This window comes from Excalfactoria chinensis, chromosome 5 (genome assembly GCF_039878825.1).
Source record: "Excalfactoria chinensis isolate bCotChi1 chromosome 5, bCotChi1.hap2, whole genome shotgun sequence".
NCBI lineage: Eukaryota > Metazoa > Chordata > Aves > Galliformes > Phasianidae > Excalfactoria > Excalfactoria chinensis.
This window is the reverse complement of record NC_092829.1, coordinates 35,059,869-35,083,875: the sequence shown is the minus strand read 5'-3', so window position 1 is coordinate 35,083,875 and position 24,007 is coordinate 35,059,869. Positions and strand designations below refer to the sequence as shown.

At 37.3% G+C, this 24,007-nt stretch overlaps 1 protein-coding gene across 1 annotated transcript; it reads left to right on the top strand.

Moving 5' to 3' along the window:
- Positions 1 to 1,393: 1,393 nt before the first annotated feature.
- SPI1 (Spi-1 proto-oncogene) lies at positions 1,394 to 22,381 on the top strand. Its single transcript, XM_072338334.1, has 5 exons — positions 1,394 to 1,728; positions 7,879 to 7,972; positions 14,842 to 15,029; positions 20,351 to 20,507; positions 20,967 to 22,381. The coding sequence occupies exons 1-5, from the start codon at positions 1,684 to 1,686 to the stop codon at positions 21,281 to 21,283; spliced, it is 801 nt and encodes a 266-aa protein (XP_072194435.1). The 5' UTR covers positions 1,394 to 1,683; the 3' UTR covers positions 21,284 to 22,381.
- The last annotated feature ends 1,626 nt before the right edge of the window (positions 22,382 to 24,007 follow it).

The window sequence follows — 24,007 nt, the reverse complement described above, 5'->3', positions numbered from 1 at the left end:
TGCAAACAATGTAAGAATGAAATGGTTATGTATCAACTGATGACAGTGAAATTCAGCCTTAGGCATCAAAAGTTAATCTCCCATTGTGTTTTGATCTTATCCCACTGCTAACATGGTTTGCTTGTTTGGTTCCTTAGGGTGGGGAATGAGAGGAACTTGTGAGTAGCCTCTGGTTTTACCAGGGTATGAGGGAGGAAGTTTGTAGTGGCTAAAACTCCCCCTCACACATAGACCCAGGTGAGTGGTGAACAGACTACTTTCAAAAGCAGAACCTGTGGCACACGGGCATACATTGAAGGGGAACAACCCAGAGAAAGCAACTTCACTTTTCCAAAATATCAGTAACTAATTGCAAAGCAAGAAGGCATTTTGCAGAATGAGAGAGTTCTCCCATTGCAAGGCCCCATCCTTTACATCCTGCACTGTGACCCACTCACCCCTGCCTCTGACTGAACCTTGGTGGGAAGGGCACGTGCTCACTGTAGCCTATTCATGTTGAGTGAGAAAGGGGAAAGAACTTGTGCATAGAGTTTAAGCAAAATTTCTACATGCAATTTCATAATCCAGCTGTTCAGATACTGATCTACAAACCTTATTCTCTACTCACTGTGAAAGGCACTCCGAGAAGTCAAGCCATTACATGGGGCATATAATGCTTTCTCCTTTCCCACTTTTTTTTATCCTTGCAGTGCCTAGAAAGAAATCACAACAAGAAGAGTTAGTATTTTTCTCTAAATGATTTTGCTCTATATCAAATTTTATGGAGAAAGTCCCACAGGCTCAGTTTCTACAAAACATTGTTTTTATAGAAAATTATATTATAACATTAAAAAACAGATTTAAAAGAAAAAAAAGGGGGGGTTGGTGGGTTGGTTTTTGTTTTGGTTGTTCTTTCTTTCTTTCTTTCTTTCTTTCTTTCTTTCTTTCTTTCTTTCTTTCTTTCTTTCTTTCTTTCTTTCTTTCTTTCTTTCTTTCTTTCTAAAATTTTCAATATTTGAGAATGTGTACTTGACACTGCATACTTTTTTTCTTTCCTTTCTCTTAATTCCAATACAGGGCTGTTACTAAAACAAGTCTGCGCCACTGCACTATCCTCACAGAAGCTGTCAGACTGTGATCATTAAACCAGAGAGCAGCACCATTATTTGGTTCCTCCACAGCTGGAAGTACACAGGCTTACCACAGCACACTGTACCCATAGACTTGTTTATTGGTAGCAGGCCCAGGCACTGGGTTGCTGATTATACAGCAAGCACCTGCCCATGGCAGATCTGGCTTGGGGCAGACTTCCTGTTAGAGCGCCACAGCTCCCTGAAATGAGATTTATGCAAACTGGCTAAAAGCTGTGATGATGTCACAGCGCACTGATAGACCCAAGGGCTATCTCCCTTCTACAGACATTTGATAAAATCAGGAACTTCAAATACAACTTGGAAAGAAGTTCACCTCAGAACCTATTAGGGCAAACTATGAAAACTTGTTAGGGTTATTCTCCTATCCTGAGATCCACCACTGCAAAGGGACTTCACGGAGTCCAAGGATCTCATTTTTGTTCTTTTTTTTTTTTTTTTTTCCTTTCTTTTTTCTCTTCATTGTTTTTGTTTGTTTCATGTCATTTTTCAAGTCAGTTATTCTGGATGTTCAAAAACTGAATTAAGAAAAATTCACTCTGAAATTGGCTGAATGTTGCAAGCTTGCAAAATGGAAGGATTTCCCCTCATTCCCCCTGTGAGTATGTGGGCTTTATTTCTAATGTAGATCATTGGGTTTAGTAGCAAAAGACAAAGTAAACCAGGTTTTAATATTTGAGAATGTCCTCTTTTGGTCTACATTTGTAATGCTGGGAAAATGGGTTCAGGTGAATATATAAAGCTTGGGACAACATTACAATGAATGGGAAATTAATGTTTCCTTCCTATGCTTGTATCGGATCTTGATCTCCATTTGCTTTCACAGATTAAATGTACGCTAGTTCAGTACGATATATATATGACAAGTCAGTACAAGTGCCAGCTTCATGATATTAGGCCAACTCTTGCTTTAAGTTGTAATTTTTCATAATCTGGAGACTGATATAATTCACGTATTTAACTTTCTACCAGTCAGAGTTGTTGAATACTGATTTTAAGTACTGTCAGTTTTTGGACTCTGTGCTCTTTGTAATGATGGTGTTTTAGTCTCTGCCTTCACCTTCTTTTGAATCTGAATTTTCTTGAATGCACTTGTTGTAAAACAGTAATTGGTGAATGATGAAAAAAACTCCGCTGCGCTTAACTGGGCCTTTCAGTATTTTCTGTTAGACACAAGTTCTTCTGGATAATAATAAGACTAGCTCTAACTTTTTTTTTTCTTTTTTTTTTTTTTTTCCTTTTTTCTTTTTCTTTTTAACACTGAAGCATCGGGATGTTGTTGTAATGTATTTTACCATGAGTTTGAAGATTAGTTTTATGAAAAATGTAATGGCACCAGCCTCTCATTGAGAAACAAACCTTCACGGGGCATTTCTAAGCAACAGGGGACAAAGAGGCCCTAACAAGATTTTATGAAGTTTGTATAACCTAGAGCCATATCAGATAAGGTGTTTTAATTGGCTTTTTTTTTTTTTTTTTTTTTTTCCCTCTCTCTCTTTTTAATGTGATAGATAACTTACATTACTTGCTATATGTGAAAGAAAGACAAGGCCCAACCAAGAGTCCTTTTAACAAAACGCACATCATGTTCACTTTTTCTACTGTCCCACCTAAAGAAAGTTAAGCCATATTTCCTTATCTTCAGATCTCCAGAAAACAAACATACAAACAAACATCCTGGATATTTGAATTTCTTTTCTGTCTGGAATCTATATTGATTGAAAAAAAAAATGCTTGCCTTTTACATCTGGGAGATTGTTTATTCTAGCAGTAAATCAGTGGTGACCTTAAAATTCATTATTTACCCAAAGCGTGAGAAGACTCTAAAAATCTTTAATTTTTGTAAATATGTCAGCATAAGTAAATATCCAAAAAGAAATTGAGAACATGGGGGAAAAAAAAAAAAAAAAGTATAAATTTCTCAATATGCTACTTGGTGAGCTTAACAAAAATCCCCTTCAAAAGCACCCAAACCTTGTCCTCAACTACTCCAGCAAGCAGCATCTCAGTTTTATTATTATTGTTGATTTTCTGTCTACTCATTCACTCAAAGCCAACTTTCCTGTACTCTTTTTTAAAGTACTGAATTCCAGTTCATACGTTGAATAATCTGGGGGGTTGGACTCAACAACTTTCCAGCTCCTGTAATTCTATGATTCTGAGAGTAAATTCTAACATAGTCGCACGCACATTCTAATTTCTTTTGAAATTAGTATTATGGCTAAAGTCAGATGAATAAAACAACAGGCAGTAAAAATACAATTACATCTTAACGGAACACTTGGTGGGGTAATTTGTTTCTTATTTTTGTGATTAATGCATTCAAAAGTGAATATTTTTTGTGTTTCATACTTTCAGAATTGTTTCAAGTGCACTTTGAGCAGGGTGAGTTACAGCCCAAGCATGGCATCACTATAAACGTCTGTGCCTCTTGGGACTTTTTCTGAGAAGAGACATTACCCTGTTTCTACACAGGGGTTCCTGTGAAGCAACATTTTCCTCCTCTGCCCCTCCCCTTTCAGTTGAGGGTGGGTCAATAACTGCCTTCCTCCGAACTCTGCTAGGAAACTCGTGACCCTCCTTTGGAAAATGCTACTCAAATGGTTTAGGAGTACACATCTTTCTTCAAAGACTATGAATATTTGTATGACAGAGTTCAGCAAAGTGGATCTAAGCCTTCCAAGTGGGCCCTATTCGTATCCAAATTCCTAAGTAGTCACCTGTCACAGCTCTGAATGGAGGCTTGAGAGGAAGAAAAATCCTCTCCAAAGCTTGCTATCCCATAAAACCGCTTCACTCCAGTGGTCTGGTAAGGCTGGCCCAATGAGTGATCATGTTATCATTTTTACTCATCTTTTCTAAAATAGTTATACTGTAATTTTTTTCCAAGGAAATATAGTTAATCTTGGCCTTAAAACTTGTCTCAGCAGCACATTGTTGGAAACCATGTAGAGTATTTCTGTATCACATGCCAGTGAATAGTTATGTTGGAATAACAATGAAAGCATTCAGTGAATTTATGATCACCTGGAATCATCTGACAAGGCTAATTTTCAGATTGTTATTCAATTGAGTCTCCTTTATCACACTTAACCAATGCCAACCAAACCTTCTCCAATAAATTCAATAAATTCTGTGGCTTTTCCCTTGAGTTTCCAGAGTGAAGAAGGAAGATGAAAGCAACTCACCATTTACCAAAGTCTGCAACAGATAAAATCCTGTTTACTGACCTCTTTCTTTTGGTTGGAATATGGTTTAAGATAACATACTGCACTTCAGGGCGTGCAGGAAAGGAGATATCAACTTCAGGCCGCAGCTATGAGTTGCTAACAAATCTTTCAGTCACTGTTTTACAGGAAAACAATCGATAGAACAAATGGTCATTGAAATCAGTTGAAAAGTTAATCGTAAAATAAATCATTCTTTGCTTTTTGCCTGGTGAAACAAAATAGTTCAGTGTCATGGAAGTGCTATTAGTAAGTAAGATGGTGAAATGTGTGTGTGGGTGGGGAGGTTCCAGAGAAGGACAAAGTGGGTAATTATTAGTGCAAGAGGCAACATGGGGTGAAACCTCTTTTTTCCAACTAGAAACAAGTAAGCTTTAAATAAAACCTAAAAGAAAACTCAAAGAGAGACTAAAAACAAGTCTGTGGATATATTTTACCTACTGAATAGAGGAAAATATCCCACATTTTCATAGGATAAAGATAATCATGGAAGATATAATAGACAAACTTATTTTAAATATGTAAATACTCCCATATTAATTATTGTACTCTTGAAGATCAGATATCAAGATGGAAAATGGTTCTATTTCAGGTCCTTTGTGGTGATGGATTGGTCCAGGTTATGTAAATAAATAAGGATAGTCATATACACATTCTATCCAATGGACTACTAAGCAGAAAAAAAAATCAAGAAAGAAAATTTCTACAATTCATACTAAGGAGTCTAAGTCCCAGACTTTCAACACAGAGTGCGTAAACACAGTGATCAGTGTAAAAGCAGACTGTTTTGAAGATGCAGAGTATCTGCATCTCTACATTCGATGAGAACTGCAAATATTAGGGATTTATTTTTTTTTTAATTTTTTTTTAAGAGTCCATTTAACACACCTTCCTTTAGCCCTGGTCATTGTATACATCTGAACTTGTAAAACAAGCTTTTGATCAGTAGGAATTCATTCTCAGATTTCAGTCTGTGAGAGGCCACTGGCTGATAAAGTATATATTAGACTGAAATACAAGAGTTTGGAAAATCTTAGGGAAGAAGAGACAGCTAAAGAAGAATGCAACTAGGCAAGTCAATTATTCTTTTCCATGTCTCAAATTGTTGTCATTTATCTTCTTTTAGACTGCTGTTTGGCCTGTAAAAGTATGACTGATAACATTTTTGTTGTCACAGTAGAAATTTTATACGTAGCAAATAAAGCTAACTTGACTACACACTTATTTCTTCAGAAAGTTGTTTACTATTGGAGTTACAACTTTTGATGCATTTATATATGGGAAATATGTATAATTTCAGACATTTTAGCATATTTGAATTGAAAGGAAACAAGTTTGCGTTGTGGGGTTTTTTGTTTTTGTTTTTTTTTTTTGTTGTTTTTTTTTGTTGTTTTTTTTTGTTTGTTTTTTTGTTTGTTTGTTTTTCCCACACGATGTTCTATGATTTTTTTAACACCCATTTCTTCCATGGAGAATGATACTCATTTTCCATTTGGATATTGAAGTCTCTCTGTGTTTTCCTCTGAATTATGACAAATGATCATTTCTAAGTATTAAGACTGATATCCCATAAAGGCAGAAACTTCATAGTGACATTCTTCAGGCTACACAATTTTAACAGAAAGAATATATTTATGAATACAGAGTAGTAGGGTGAATTAATTTACACAGATAAGGAAGACATGAAATTCCATTTAGAATGTCATCTTCCTGTCTGGTCTGTAAAGAAAGCAAAGCAAAGCCAAGCCTCATTGCTTTTTCTTTGATGAGATCAGAGAACACTACAGGTGTGAGAAATCAAGATGACTGAATGCATATAATCAGTCATGGTTAGAGAGAACACAAAGAAAATATGCATAGTAAAAACTGAAGCATTGGAGAGAAGTCATGTGTGCTGCCTGTCTCTTCTGATCATCTCTCTGAGATCCAAAAGCGGGTTACCCATTTCATTAAATCTCTGGTAGACAAAGGGAAATCTTATTGGAATCACAGTGATTTGGAAAGGGAGACTGAACCTATTACTTCTAGAGACCAGAAATAAGAGGAGTCTCTTAAATGGTATTCCTGCTGTGGTACTAGTAAATGATACTCTCTTTAGCATTTCCTTACTGTCTGTTTCCAATGTATTTCCTTACAGTGTCTATTGTAGGTTATAATTTTCTCAAGATTTCCTCAGAACAGCTATTTACCATCATAGATTACCTGGGGAGCTGATAGACAGGCAATGGATTTACTCCTGAGGCTTTAAGTAGTCCATGGGTCTAAAGACCAGGCAATGTATATATTCTGGAAGGCAGGTTGTTTTAAGCAGTTTTACTGCCAAATTCTAATACAATAAACTGATAAAACATCTATCTGGCATTAAGGATATATGAAGGTCCAAGGTACTTTCTAAAATTATTCTCTAACCTTTTGTGTTCTAATATCTTAATCTTCTGGGAATAAGTCCATCTTTTTCTTGACCTGCTTTCTTCAGTATCATCATAAAAAACAAAGTTTTAGGAAAAGGACAAATTTTTAATACCAAATTTCAAACAGAATGAGCTGACAAACAGAAGAATTAAATGCAAGAGTTGAGCAATGGCAACCCTTTCCTTTTGTCAGCTGCTTATCTACCACCTCCATTTGGATCTTAATGGCAACTAATACCATAGGGTGATTGTTCACAAGCAATCTAAAGCAGCAGAAAAAGAAAAGCCTCATCTGCATCTCTAGCGTGCTGTCACCATAGCTTAAGCTTGCAAAAATCTATCAGTTATTGTATTAAGTTTATCCTTTTCCTTCAAGTTTGTTATGCTAAAGTCATTAGCAGAGGAAAAATGGTTCTATTAGAGCCTCTTAGAAATCATCTCCTTTCAGAGCAAAGAGCAAAAAGGTTTTTCATTTCTACATTGCTGTTGACATCAGGGGACTTCTTTCAGATTGGAAGAAATCATTGTAATGAACTTTATTAGCCACGGCCTTGCTAAAAATTCTTTTCCTAACCTCCGCTGACATCATTACACCCCTACAAACTGTCACAATTTAGTAAGACCTGCTTAAAAACACCCAGAATATCATGCTTAGGCAAGGCAAGTTTCTTCTTTCTCTGTTGTGTACAGGAGAAAGAAGAAAAAGCACCTGTTACTGTAAAAGAGAATGTTTCTCTGCTGTGCTGGTGTGGTAGTATCTTGGCTTGGGCCAAGGTAGCTGAGCAGAAGGTTCAAGAGATGGATATGAAGAACTTGTGCAATACCACATATCAACTTATGTTATACAGGCAGCAGAAAACTCTCGCCACATCTATGGATATGGATTTCTCTCTCTCTCTCTCTCTTTTTTTTTTTTTTTCTTGCAGAACATTATTTGGTGTCAAGCATTTTACTTCTGCTTCTTTAATAAGAACTTGAAACCTCTCCTTTTTTTTCTAGGCACTATAAGATGTGTTGGCATCTTCTCTTCACAAGCAGATATGAATAATTTATAATTTTGAAGGAATTTGTCTAAGCTTACAGTTCTAAAAATTCCTTTTCGCTTTGCAGCCCTCTGAAGATATGGTGTCCTATGAGTCAGACCTCTACCGACAGCCCCATGACTATTACCAATATCTCAACAGTGATGGAGAGAGTCATGGTGGTAAGTTAAAAAATATCTCCTTGGAACATAAAGTCTCATGGTATACCACTGGAAAAAGATTTTAGGACTATCAGGAGAAGAACAAACAAGCTGCTGTGATCTATAACATTACAGGCACATAATTTTAGCTCAGATATGCTATTTTGCTTAATCTCTTCTGCTTAACGGTATTGTTCCAACCCTGCAATTGCAACACTGATTTCTCTGAAAGAGAGTTTAAAAAACACTAAATGATGCAAGGTCCTTCCAGGACATTCAATGTATTGCCAGGAAAGTAGGACCTCATGATCTCCATTTTTCATTATCTTCAGAGCATTTTTAATTTCCTCTGCATATCAAAAACACTCTGCTTGTTTCAGAAGTCAGAGGACATGAATTTGCAATACTATACTTCTCGTGCTCCCATCTCCAGTTCCTTTCTGAATTACGTCTTCAGTACTCTGTGCCTTTATTCTAATTCAGTTTCTCTGGCATTTGGCTTTTTCCAGCTCCATATATTTCTCTTTCTTTTGGTCCCTGTTACATGCCACCACACCTAGCTTCAACTTTCACTCTTCCTCCAGTATACCCAAGTACTTCCTCTCACTGAATCTACGTTAAACTTCCTCATTGCTGTTTATACATAAAACTAGCTAAAAGTAAAATAAATTGTTGTTATTATTATGAACACAATTTCAAAGCTTTGGTATCTTCCGTACTTTCAAGTCTTGTGGGGACTGAACTGTAAGTCAATGTAGAGGGGAGAGTCCTGCTTTGTGACTTTTGTCTACTGTACAATACAATGGTCTGACAACACCACCCTGGAAATATCAGGGTCAATATTGACTCAAGAAGGAAAAGCACCGTTTTTCTGTATCACTTGTGGCAGTCCCTTCAGAACCTGGAATTTCCCTAAGAGACTTCTATTGATATAGCAACTAGACCCATCACTACATCATTTAAGGCATCTGACAATTTCACAGCATAGCACTATTTTATCTGTGGTGACAGAAATTACCTGAAGGGACAGCAAGTTACAGAATAGGGCATTAAACTGAAAAAGATTCCTACCTAAATTTGTTCTCTACATCATATTCAGGAAAGACAAACAAGACAAATGATGTTCTTAAGGCCTAGAGACAAAGAATTACTTCATTTTTTTTATAAGTTATCTCATGGCCTCTGTGAAGTAACATTCATCAAACCTAGGAAATTCCACATGGAAATTCAGGGTTTTTACAGTATAAACCAAGACTATTTACACATCCATAAAATGAGGATAACATTTATTATCTCAAAAGGCAATTGTGACAATTAAACAATAAATATAAAATATGCCATGTAGGAAAAAGCACTGGGAAAGGACATTTCTGTCATTAAATACAGGTTACACCAAGCAGCAACACCTCTTTATCTTTCATAGACTTATCATCCCACCTGTTTTACTGCCCAATTTTTCTGCTGGAAGTCTGTTCCTAAGCTACACTGTTCAGATCATTAACGTGATTTGTAATAATTATTACAAAAACACAACATCACCTTTGTGGGTTATGGCCTAAGTCATACCCATACTTTTCAGAAAGACTCCAAAAAATCAACACCATTTAGCAATTTAACTCCTGCAATAGGTGGTTATGGAATAGGCAACTTCATCCCAGCCTGAACATTTCATTCTAATTTTTATTTATGACAGCACTTGCAATGTAGTTGGTGTCGTGGTTTTTTATCAACTACTAGATGTTCAGAACAACATGGATAAAAGTACAATGGCTGACAGATTATGGGGAAAATGAATAAATAAGGTGCTGCAGTGATCATGGTGAAGTAAAAGAACACAACTAGATTAGAGAAAATAAGAAATAGGACAGAATTGTGGAAGAGGAATTCAGCTTTGGATACAGTGAGATTACTGAGAATACATACAGCACAGTTTATATAGAATCACAGAATGGCCTGGGTGGGAAAGGACCTCAAAGATCAAGTAATTTCAGTCCCCCTACTGTAGCTAGAGCCACCAACCACTAGACCAGGCTGCCCAAAGCCACATCCAGCCTGGCCTTGAATGCCCCCATGGATGGTGCACCCACAACCTCTCTTGGAAACCTGTTCCAGTTTTGCAGGCCTAGTGCCAGATACAACAAATAGGTACTACGAGACAGATTAATTATCCTAACTGTGCTGATGTAGGACTGCTAACAAAATAGAAACTAATTAAGAGTCTTGCTCAAGCATCAGACTCCCTCTCTCACTGATAACAAAGTATTTTTGTGAAGGAGGTATGGCAGTGGGTTAAACTGTAAATCTGTGCTACATACATTGCTGACACTTTTCTGGAAGACAGTGCTAAAGACAACCCTTACTCCACATGTACTTGAAGAGGTAGCAAAGTGCGCACAGCACAGCAGTGCATCACTAACTTAATATGTAAGGGATCGTTGCCAGTAAGTGAACACTCAATCTAACATGCAGAAACACACCACAACACCACAGAAAATCCATATGTTGGATCATAATGTGCACTGTCTGAATTTATTTTGTGTGCTATAGTTTAATTTTGTAAATACTGTAAGCACATACTTTCATAAAGGACAGAAACTACTTTGAGTGATCATGTATTAGACAATCACTCTGTCCTGAGACTGTTCAGTAGTAAGTCTATAAATGTAATATAGCATATTTTGTAACACTAACACAGTCTTAGTAATTGCAGATTTTTCTCTACTTTATTACTAACCAGCTTTAGTTTAATAAAAATCACCTTTTGTTTGAAGCTGAATGTTGACTATTGTTTATTTTGTTGATAGCCTCAATGGAACTTACCAGTTTTAGCAGGCTGGAATTTTATTTTCTTCCCACCTCCTGGAGTAATGTGATCATATAAAAAAACTCTGATTTGATTTTGTTAGGATTATAGCCAATGTAGAAGCGGAGGAAAGTCCAAACATGAAACTTAGCCATAAATACTATAAGGAAAATAGAAAGAACTCCAAACTCCATTTAAAAATCCCCTCATATTTTTAATATTCTCATGACTTCCTAAGTCAGACCCAGGGATTTTCAAACATTTAACATTATACAAATACTGAAGTTTGTCAGTTTATGTGATTCTGTTGTTAACAGAGATAATACTGCTACATTGCTCAGGAGTATGGCATTTCACTCAACATAGAGCAGTTCTGTAGTGAATCATTTTGCAGTGTCCTCCATTATTTTTCTCATTTCTTTTATGGCTTTTTCTTGGTTTGTTTTTTTCTGACAAGTGAAACACAATGGGAACATCTAAGCCGTACAATGTGGGAGTAAGAAATCCTCTGCCACATTTAGTATCTGTGCAGCAAAGGGCAGAACCATTCAGCCACTAGATCAGATTCATAAGCACAGCCATGTCAGGACTCATCATCTTAGATGAGGCAAAGTACTGTGCTGACAGAGCTGTTGCATTTCCTGTTCAAGAGCTGGCTCAGAAATTTCTTGCACAGTTTTGCACTGCATGATGAAAGTGTATCTTGTTACTCTATAATAAACACTTTTCCTAAGCCTATTTCATATTTTAGCTTCTGGATCTGATGTTATTTGTCTGTTAAAACAGGAACAAAGCAACCTACATTGGGCAGAGAATGACCAAGAAACTACAGTAATGTTTCTCATTTTTAGATTAAGAATCTATCTCCATGGCAAACAGTAGCACAATGTTTTTATGTTCACTATTGCTTCCTAACAGTCTAACATGCCTTGTGCCATTGAAGGGAGTTCAGAGCTCATGATTGTCCTTCCTCTAACCTTTCACTACATACAACACCAAAACAAACACTGTCTCCATGTCTCTGTAAGAGAGATTTTTTTTTCACATCCTCTTTCACTTCACAAGAAATTTCTCACAATGACTCCATTATGTAGCCATTGCTTGGCTTTTAATTACATTTTCCTTGACCAAAATAATAGACACTTTCCATTTCTAGAATCTTTTTTTCATTTATCTTTTCTTCTCTCCACTTTAATTTTTGTTGTTGTTGTTGAAAAGAATTACTATGCATTATTAAAATAACAGTAACAAGAACATGGAAGGAAATAACTCTAATACCTGCAGATGCAGATAATTAGAGCGTTAAATTTTTATTTTTTTAATGTGCAATAGTTCAGGCAAGAAGGTTTACTGTGGAGGAGTGCAGAATTTGGAATTTCATTTTCAATGCACCTCAAACAGTATCTTTTTCCTAAGTATCGCTGTGAGACTGTTGGTAACTTAGAAAGATACAAAGATTTTTCTCCTGTCACAGTTCTAATATGCTAAAGTAATTTCTGATATAGATTTATTTTGTAACATTTTAGTATTATGTGGTTACTGATAAGTCCTCATAATAGTACTTTTTAAACAGCACATGGTTCAATAAAAAAGGAATTCAGTAATGAGCAATTAATATGAACATGCATAAATAATGTTCTACTGATTATTATATTTTTTTGCCAAGAAAGAGTACAGAACAGCTCTGGAGACAGCAGGAACCTTGTTATAAGCTTATGATAGGCTTCAGCAGATTAAGAAGTATCTTGAAGTACAAAAACATCATTGTTGATAAAAATGTTTAAGATTCAGAAATAGACTATCTGGAGTATGCACACATCAATACTCATGGCAATTCATGTTAGAAATATACTGTCTTGATTCTTTACTACCATAGCTACTACAAGTAAGACAGCTGAAGATGTACTGTTGACATCCTGACAGAGTTTTGTCTAGGTTTTGTCATCCTTATGATTATTAACTGACCTCTTTTGCTGCAGCAGATATACAAATTCAGAGGATCTTTGAGAAGATACACTGACATCTGACAAAGGAGCTTCTGCACAAGGAGCAAAGTGAAATCACTTGAAGGAACAAAAGCATAGATTAACCATGCAGTATTTTAACAATTTATCATATGGGTTGCCAGTGGTAGGTGGGTCTCTGTGGTTGGCTCTAAGTAAAGAGCTATTCAGTAAATAAACCAAGTAAAAGCGTGAGTTAGTATGGCTCAGACTTCCAAATAAGCAAGTAAGTTTTGGACTGAAAGTGTCCAAACCCTCCTATGAGGACAGATAGATAACCTGTGCAGTCATACTGACATGCTCTGCCATTCCCTGAGCAGATTTGAATGTAACAAGTACCTGGGTATGTTGCATCCACAAAATCCCTTTTACAAGAGAAAATTAAATTTATCTCTAACACTAAGCTAGGAAGAATAGCTATTTTATAATAATGCATTAAAACTTAGGGCTAGAAAATAATATTTAGCCCATGGAAAGTGCTGTACTATACAACAAAGCAAAGAAATTACAAAGTAATACAGCAGCTCCCCAAGTACTTTTATGAGCAGATTTCCATCCCTTAAACATGAAGTTTGGTTTGTCCATGGTTCATCCACAATTTAGAAAAGTAGGAAGGACAAAGAAAGCAATCACTAGCATAGTTAATAGTCTGCTAGAGCCTCCAAATACAGGCCTGAACCATATAGGTGGCTACAAGCTACAACTTAGCAAGTACAGTTACGCTTGTAATAAACACATCACTGTGCTCCCTCTAAAAGAAGCCACACTCAAAGTTATGGCCCCCATTTTCGAATCCCCAGTGAGGCTAGACTTAATTGCTTGAAACATAAATGGGGAAGGATGAGGAGTGAGAACCTGAGAAAAAGAACAAAATTGATATTGAGAATACAATATTCATAGTGCATTAGACAACGTCACACACAATAACACCATAATGCAGAATGAGGCAATTGCTCTTCTCTCTACTACTTCAGTAAAACTACACTTGGAACAACATGCTTAGCTCTGCCCATCACATTCAGAACATCGCCAAGAGCTGGGAGAAAGTTCAGAGATGCACAAGTATAATTAAGGAGCTGAATACACTGGTTTATACTGAAAGACTGAGCACTAAATACACGTAGCTGCGCAAAGTGATTATTAGAAGTAGACTTTAACAGTGCATATTAATGACTTAAAAATACCTGAAGGGTGGGGAAGAAATTATTTGTAATAATACAAAAGAAGGAACTTGGAATAGTAAGATACAAACTGTAAGAGTTACATGAAATTACAAAGAAATTCTGGTGTTAAACAGAGAAATGTATGAAAAATTACAGTCTGGAGGGCTAGATCCAAGCTTAGTGAGAGCAGAGGATATGATGTTGACTTTGATTTTAAACAAGAGTAAACTTAAATATGTACATGATTATGACTGCATGTAAGAGAGAAATATAGCTTGCAATGATACAAATTTCCTCTAGCAGCTTTTAATTTTGGAGCAGCAAAAGTGATATGAAATTTTTGGAGAGCTTATATTGAACAGTGAACTAAAACTGAGAATTGTATGGAAATTAATCCGATTTCAGAAGAAAATAAATCAAGAAACAGATCACAGAAATGTGTTGCGAGGTCCTGTGCCTTGTGTATAGCATTCCTGCAACTTTTTGTTAGCTGATGAAAATAAAGAATTTTCATCTGCTTGTTTCCATGACATGAGGAAAGTAACAACTACAGTCTGACAATATGTAAATTGATATACTTTTGGAGAATGAAAACGTAGGATTGTTATGGCCTCTTCCTAAGAAAGGCACCAACATTAATATCTCTTGCATCTTGTGCTTCATTCTCACCAAAATCCATCTCTCTTTCTAATATAACTTTCCTACATAAAGAGGCATAAGTACTGATTTCCAGACATATGTGTTTTGGGGATTAGGAAAAGAAACTTTACAGAAATATACAGATTGTTACCAAGGAAAGACAGGTCTACAGGGATGGCATCGAGTAAGCAGAAAGGAGAGCGGCAAAAGTAGAAACCAGTGAAAGACAACAAAATGCCATGTTTGTTACTTTTGTAATGATGAACTGTTAATTTTCTTTAGATCATTACTGGGAATATCATCCACACCACATGCACAGTGAGTTTGAGACCTTTGGAGATAACCACTTTACAGAACTGCAGAGCGTACAGCCTCCCCAGCTGCAGCAGCTCTACAGGCACATGGAGATTGAACAAATGCATGTCTTGGATTCTACAATCCCAACCACACATATTGGACTCAACCATCAGGTATGGTCACCAACCCTTATGCAGAATTATGGTCACAGGTTAGGACAAGGAACAGATTGCATCACGGAACACATAATTTTATGCCAAAGGGATTGCTTATGAATTATACAAATTCTTACCGCACAAGCACTTGGTATAAAACTCATCATTCTCAGGACTAATGTGGCTTAAACATTCTTTTAATCTGGATGATGAGAAACCATGTTCCTCAAAATGTGCATAAAAAGATTATTGCACTTTGTGGAGGTTTCTGAAATTCAGATTTTTTAAAAATTTGGAATGAAAATAAATTGTTTTAAAATTCTACTGAGAAACTGTGCCTGAAAAGCTGTGCACTGTAGTAGCAAAATTGTCCATGGCTCCTGGGCAGTATTCTGAACAACAGTGTCAGGAATGTTTTAAAAATTTCCAAGCGACCCTAGCAAATTTATATGATCTACAGCAAGGAATCGTAGTAAAGACAAGTCATTGGTGATGTTATACTGTTGCCAACCTACTTGTGTTTTCACAGAATCATAGAATCATAGAGTGGCTTGGGTTGGAAGGGACTTTAAGGAACAAGTTCCAAACCCCCACCACAGGAGGATTTCCTGCCACTAAATCAGATACAGGATTAGTTTGATTTGCCCAAGGCCCCATCCAACCTGGCCATAAACACCCCCAGGGATGGGGTATCTATAACCTCCCTGGGCAACGTGTTTAAGCACCTCAATGCTCTCTCAGTTAAAAATTTCCCTGATATCTAATCTAAATCCCTTTTCCTTTAGTTTAAAACACTTGCCCCATATCACTATCTGCCCATGTAAAAAGTTAATTCCTCTCGTTTATAAATTCTCTTTAAATATTGGAAGGCCGCAATGAGGTCTCCCTGCAGCCTTCTCTTTTCCAGGCTGAACAACCCCAGTTCCTTCAGCCTGTCTTCACAGGAGAGATGCATCAGCCCTTGGATCTTCATGACCCTCATCTGGACCCTCTCCAAAAACTTCACATCTTTCCTGCACGGGGGACCCCAGACTTGGACACAGTCCTCCAGCTGGGGCCTCATGTGGGCAGAGTAGAGGGGGACAATCACCTCCCTGGCGCTGCTGGCCACCCATCTTCTGATGGAACCCAGGATACCATTGGCCTTGGAGACTGCAAGCGCACTCTGCTGTGTCATGTTAAGTTTTTCATTAGCAAGGGCCCCTAAGTTCTTTTCAGCAGGGCTACTCTCAAAGAATTCTTCTCACAGTTTGCTTTTATCTGAAAGTAGCTAAATCATGAGCCAAAACATGCTTTCTTGCCTCTTGAAAAAAAAAAAAAAAATATATATATATATATATATATATATATATATTTGGTGACAGCAGTCACCAAAGTGCCAGGGAATGCTCACTAAAGCTGAAATTATAATGAGTTCCATGGTATTGAAAAGATATTAGAGCAAAGTGGGTATGGAGACCACTTTTAACTCCTGATCCAATAAGAATATGCCTCATTTCATTATTGAAAGCAACCAGAAAGCTGTGTTATCTTGTGCCAAGGAGTTTCCTAGAGCAGACAAACTACAGCAAATGTGCTCAATACAAGACAGGCTAGGAATGAGACCAGAGAAAAGAACTGTTTGCTGATTACCCTTCTGTGTGTGATGGTCCCAATGCTGAAGTTTTGTGAGAGAAACTGGATACACACAAGTTTAAAATTGAGTAAATTAACATGATCAACAGGAAACTGACTTACTGAAAACCATCAAACTTATTACGTATCACTGAGAAAAAAATAATAAATCAGGAACTGAATATAAGATGTAGTTACAAACAAAAAATTAGGACAAATAATAGAACATCAGCCTACGGGAATCTTCGGGTCCTTTCAGTTGCTCTGTGCCAACAGCTAGCGTGTAACAACCGTTAAATTCAACCAAAGGCAAAGAACAAAAATTGACCATGTTACAAGTTTCTCTGGAAACACTGCCAAAAAACAAGAGAGGGTACTTCTGTGTAACCCACTTTCATTCTCCTCAGTTGTCATCTTTTGCTCAGGAGTACTGTCAGAGAATTAATTTTGCGGCACTGTGTTCTCTCTCCCAAAGGAGAGAAGATACTAATAGATCCCATCACTACCCTCCTCATCCTAACCAGCTGGGAATCTTTGTTTTTGTGTGGGTTTTTTTTGTTTTTTTTGGTTTTTTTTGGTTTTTTTTTCCACTTTAAACTATGGTTGCTCATGCACGTGGTACTCAACATGCTCTGAAGTTCAGACTTCGCTGCATCTCAGCCACAGTTCTAGGCAACACTTTGCTATTCAAGGCATTTCTAAGGAAACTGAAGCAGGAAGGAAAATTTATTCCTCAGCTGAATTTTCCTCTTAACTAACTTCCTCTGGCTGTCGTGCAGAGTTACAGTTTGTAAGTAAAGGAAAAACATACAAAGATACCTAGGTCTCTCCGATGGTAATGCCTCCTATTTATTTCTACTTAAATCACAATGTCATTATTTGAACAAATTCTCAGCTACAAAAATGCTGTTTTTCAACACAGGCACCACCATTAGCTAAGCATTTTCACCAGCGATGAACAAGGGGCTGCATGCCATGCTCATAAAAATCCACATCAGCAGCAGTGACCCATTCTTTAACAGCTCCTATGACTGCATCATTGCTAGAAAAATGTTGCCCACACAGTCCTTCACTGTTGCTGTCCCCAGAGCTGAAATACACCATCCACTGCTTGATCTGCATAAACATTCAGCAAGCAGCAATGAAGATCAGCTGGTGCCATTTTTTTTTTTTTTGCACACAGTGGTATTCAGTAACACACCTGTGTTTCAGATGCACTTCCACATCAGACGCCATTTTATCAGACTGCTCCTCTGCTGCCATCTGTTGTATAGCAACAAAATACAATGGAATATTGGCTGGAAGGTTCATCCTCTACTGCCATGCCATCAACATCCACTTCTGAGTTTGTGGGCCAACATAAAAAAAAACCAGAAAGGATAACTTTCAGAGCAGACCTGGTATTTCTCTGATCGTCAATTGCTAGAATACTACTTTGTCAAATCAAATTCAAAGCACAAACAGTCTTTGGACAACAGTACCTTCAAACAGATGGTCTATTAATAACAAATGAAGAAAAGAATATTTACTCTGAAGGGAGAATGAAAGAAATGGAGGCGCTGAGGCACTGCTGAACTGGGTGCAAGCAAAAGTACAGCAGATAGGAAAAGTAGAGACAGAATGAGGAAATTTTGTTTAGTGCCCAGGTTAGTCTCTGCATGTTCCTTTGCTTGTGAGATGCATCTTGCACAGCATGTTTCCACTTTCCCACTCCAGCAGAATCTACTCCCACTGCTCCCCAGTACACCCTAGGTTTCCACAGCCTTTGTCTTTGCAGAGACAGCAGGTTCTGCTTCCTCCATTCTAAAACATCATCCCACCTTCTCATTCCCCTTCCCCCACAACATTCTTTCCTTGCTACCCCCAAGGCTGCAGCTTTTGTAACTGTAGAAAAGCTGAAGGTGACTCTGTGGTGAGGGCTAAAGTTTCTCTCTTGGGGATCTGACAGGAAGCTTACACACACTCTTACCCAATCCTGGCCTTCCTGCCGTGTTCAGCTCCAACCAATCTGCCAACTCATTAACCGCCAGCTGCTCTGCCTTGAAACCAGCGCTGTGCACACTGCTCCTTATTGGGACATTTTAAACTGGTGCAAAACTCATCTGAAAAGCACCACTTGGCTAAGCCTGACATCGGGTGGGTGGTTTGACTCATGAACACCCACTCTGTGCTTCAGCACCTAAATTTGTAGAGGGGGAATCGCACTCAAAATGTCACGTCTTGATGGAGGAAAGGAAGAACAATTCAAAAGGAGCTCACCTCCCATGGTTAGCAATCTGGCTCCTTTCATGAGAACCACATTTTATTTCCTGCTAAATTTGAGGGATGGTTTTTTTTGTTTGTTTTTATTTTATTTTATTTTATTTTTGCTGTTTTTTTTTTTTTTTTTTTTTTTTAATGTAGAAATTAGGTTCTTACTCCCTGCCCCTCAGACTGGTCTATTCCTTATTCTTCATCAAGGAGCTGCAGTATTTACAGGCAGCTGATCATGAACCCTAACAAACCACAATGCAACTGAGAATTTGCAGAGGTGTATTCCATACTGCTCCTGACAAGACCTCTAAAAATAAGGCCAAGGGAATTCCCTAGCACAAAAGCCAGATTGCTAGCTCTGCAGATGAGAAATCCCCATCAACAGCGAACTTTCAAATAGCCACTTAGGAAACGAGAACGTGATCCAATACAATGTATCCGCAGTGGTAAAGCTATTTCTCTCCTCAAGTGGGAAATTCAGGACAAGGAGCTGATAGACATATGTAACCCTGGATTCAGAGATAAATGCAGTTCCACAGTCATTTAGTGTTGTCAGAAGCAACTAAATCTGAGAAAGGAACTGAACAACAGAGCCAAGGACAGTCAAAGAGGCTACGCTGGGGCAAAATTGTTCAGCTTTGCCAAATCCAAATGAGCAGATTCAAAAAGCAGAAAGGAAGTTCATCTCAAAAGTGGTGGTACACAGGGAATGGATAACCAGGATCAGAAACTCAACTATCTTGGTACATAACCACTATATAGCAAGAGTCTGGTTGTGTTTTGGTAGCTCTAAAGGTATTTTCAGAGCAATTATTACCAATAGAGCTTTTTTATTCAGAAGGTTTGAATTTAAATTTTCATTTAAAAAAAAGGTTCATGCAATTATCAGTATATTAGGTAGAACACCAATTACAGGAATATATTGTCTCTAAAAACCAACCAAACAACAACAACAAAAAAGACAACCACAAAAAAGAAACCACAAAAAAAGTTCTTAGCCTATCAAGAAACCTGTTATTATGTAGAACTTTTTCCACTTTCTTAAGTAGGATTCTTTTAAATAAATAAGTACAGCTATACCCATCATCAGCAAGAAGAAATGTGTGTTAACTAGAAAGAGAAGGTACTCAGGAGGTACAGGGGAAGGAGCGCAATATCACTTGCATAGGATACAACCTATGGGAAAGTTCTTTCACAATATTATTTCTCCTTTTCTCTTGTAAATATTTTTTCTTAAGATGCATCTCTGCATGTATGATAAGTGTTGACTGTTATGTGAAGGGTTTTTTTTTAGCTGTGTAGTATTTATTTTTAATGCCTCTAAGTCATTCATTGTTAACCTAAACAAACTCACATGCTTGTTGCTTTCTCCCCCCTTTCTCTGTAACTCTCTCTCTGACATCTCTATTTTTCTCTCAATGCCCTTACTCTCTGCTTCTACCTTCTCCCTCTACTACTCTTTTCTCTCAAAGGTTTCCTATTTGCCCCGGATGTGCCTACAGTACTCCTCTCCACCACAGCCCAGTTCTGATGAGGAGGACATTGAAAGGCAGAGCCCACCGCTGGAGGTATCAGACGGGGAGACTGATGGTGTGGACCCTGGGCCTGGAATCATGCATGGTGAAACAGGTCAGTGAAAAGAGGGATTTCATGGTGCTTCTTGCTGAGCAGCTGTTACATTACTATGACAATAATGAAGAAAAAAGTAGGACTACTGTGTTAGTATTTTATCCCACTGCCAAACCTTTTACTTCCCCTGGCTCCTTTGCATTCTCTTGTTTTTTGAATCTTTTGTCACTACAGTTGTATCTGTATCTCAAATATCATTTTTTCATGTACTCCTACCACTTCCTTTTGTTTGGTTTCAAACAATTATCTTCAACCTATAACAGAGGTTAGATCTTTGGAATTTCTTATTCTTATGTTTTTCTTCGTGGCACACCAATCCACTTTGTGTCTACACGGTGCAAAAATGTCTATTATAATAAATACAACACATTGAAGAAATACACAACTGACAAATTCTCCTGTTTCATCAGACCCTGCACAATAATACTAATGTTCCACTGCCTTTTTTCTCTCATGCAGGCAGCAAGAAAAAGATACGTCTGTATCAGTTCCTTCTGGACCTTCTTCGCAGTGGAGACATGAAGGACAGCATCTGGTGGGTAGATAAAGAAAAAGGTACTTTCCAGTTCTCCTCCAAACACAAAGAAGCACTGGCACATCGTTGGGGCATACAGAAAGGCAATCGCAAGAAAATGACCTACCAGAAGATGGCACGGGCTTTGAGAAACTACGGCAAGACAGGGGAGGTCAAGAAGGTCAAGAAGAAGCTGACCTACCAGTTTAGTGGAGAGGTGATGGGAAGGGGGGTCACTGATAGGAAGCATTATCCTCACTGAAGCCATGGGACCCTAAGCAAGAAAAATATTAAGACCTCCTGGCTGAAAACCAGCAGAAGAGTTGGACGCGTCTTTCTCTTTGCTTCCTGTGCCCCCTTCTCTGCCTCTAAAGGGCCTTTACCATCAGATGTTTCTGGTACGAATTCCCTTTTTCAGCATCTGAGAATCCTAAACATGACAGAATTCTTTGCTTCCATCCTACAAATTGGACAGAGTTGGGAAATATAAGCAATGTACAAATATATTACTGTCGTGAAAGATTTTTTTTGATTGTATTGTAACTGAAGAATACAGCCGATGAAGTTTTGCCTTCAAGGGTGGTGCTGTGTCACTCACGGTGACACTGCATTAGCTTACAGCTTTCAAACTAGCATTAATACAGGCTCTGCCTCAGCTCTCAAAGCTAGAGAGTTTGCAGATCTGATAATGATACTGTTTCTTTTAAATAGTAATAACATGTACATATTTAATAAAATTTGGTATAATTAAGTCCTAGTGTTTGCATAATAAATGATTACTTCCCAAACAAATCTCATGTGCATTCAATCATGCAGACACAGCTCACATAAAGCACACTGGGCTACAGGGCTTCTCCCCTTTGCCCCTACTTTTACTTTAAAACATCATCAATGCTATCAAGTATAGTACCAAAGACATTCATTACAGTGAAAGAAGCTACCGTACTAAACTCAGTTTTAGAATATACAGATATATCTTTTATTTTTTTTCTGTGCAAATGAAGCCCTGTCAATTGAACTTCTATAACTTGGTATAACTAACTTATACAAAGAATGGCATTTATAGTTCTAACCAGTTTAGGACTTAAGAATTAAACATGTTCTTCTGTGGTTTCAGTCATTTTCCTGCTCTTTTTTTCTCCTGTTGCTTACTTATCCACAGTGGCATCTTGACATTGGCTTAAGAACCTTTCTGGAAAATAAGTTGTCTTTTATCATGTTTTTGCAGATTTCTGCCTCAAGAGGTTTTTAAGCTTTTAATCGTGGAATTTAATCCCTACTGTAAAACAATAGTAACCAATAACAACTGCATTGTACAAGTTATGCTCAAAATGCAAAATAAAAGAAAATTCAGTGCCTGAGATAGAATGGAAAATTTACCCTGTGCAACTGAAAATGCTTAAGAAAACCTACGCCAACAAACACAGAGAAAAAAATTAACACTTTAGTATTATTTAACATATCTCAACTGTGGTTAACCACTCAGAAATCAGGAAATGCCATAATTACTGAAATTAATTAAGTTCCCCCCCCCCCCTTCTGGCCATTTCTGCAAGTACAGTGTTACAATACACTTGTTACACAGTTACAAACCAGGTCAGATCCAAATAAACAAACAAAACATTCACCCCATGTCCAGAACATATCTGAAGTTCCAGAAAAATAATTTGTGAGTAATTGATACTCATGACTCCCGTACATGTTCCTGACTTCTGACCAAGACCAATAGAAAAATAAATAAATAATGTTTTGGTAATGAAACAAGCAACAATAAACTGTCTGGGAGAAACTGAATTCCAAATTAAATTAGTTTTATACCTATCTCATTTCATCTAAGAAATTGGTTTTACTTAATAATATTAAACAGTAGCAAAAGTTGTCAAACACAACAATGTTGAAGGCTTAATTCAGTAACATAGGTAACTTGGAGGTTTTCAGAACTTACTCCTCACTGAAACCAGAAAGAGTTGAAAGTGACAAAGTTCTTACAGACGCAAGTTCTCTAAGTTATATCTAAATGTAGTCACCTTTACATACACCACCAATCTTGCTGTGGAAGTGAAAAGTCTGGTGACATTACTGAGCTACAGTTAATTTTTTCAGCCAAGGAAAAAGCAGCTCTTTATAAAGTTCACAATGCGGTATTTCACAATTCTAGTTCACAGTTCTTGAACACAAAAAATCTATCAGTCAGTGTCAGGAATTGTTTGGGAATTAAAAGTGGGTGAGGACATCAGTACTTTACCAAAAAATAATACACTCTCCTTGTCAAATATTTCACATTCAGTTAGGGTGCGGTAGGTTCAGGAGCTATGAAATGATTTAAGAAAATATTTACTTCCCATAGGACTTAATGAAATACTCACTGAGAGTTGGATTTACTCAATCTGCATCCATATTGTAATCCTAGGATGGAAGCTCAAGACCCTGAAGTATCCCTCAGAGGACTAGAGCAGTATTCAACACACTGGCCTTGTTTGAGCTTTCTTCAACCTGAACTAGAAAATCAGGACTTTTCTGCTTAGTACATATGACAATTCTGCATCAACGACTTGCTTTTAGAAAGTGATAAAAGACATTTGCCCTTATCAGACATGCAGATTTGATATTCTGGAAAACTAAAGGATTAATTCTTTATAAAAAGTGTCCTCACAAAAAACACAGCTGAAAAGCAGAACTGATTATTTTCTGACACAGTAATTCACAGGAGAAGAATCATTTCCTCTTGCAGGAAAACTGTGATGACTGAACAGACCTAATATGTTAATCATGAAGATGTTTAGGATGTCGCTAAATGTATTTCAAGCCCTCTTAGATCTGAGAGTCCAAGTTTTCTGTTTTTCTAGCATCCCACACAGAAGACATTTACCTGACGAAGAAATTATACTAAATTAAAACAATCAGAAAAGATAAGAAACGTTAAATGAGTGATTTGTATGTTACTTTAAAATATTATTTTAGAGCAGCTTGTGCTGGAATTGAAAAA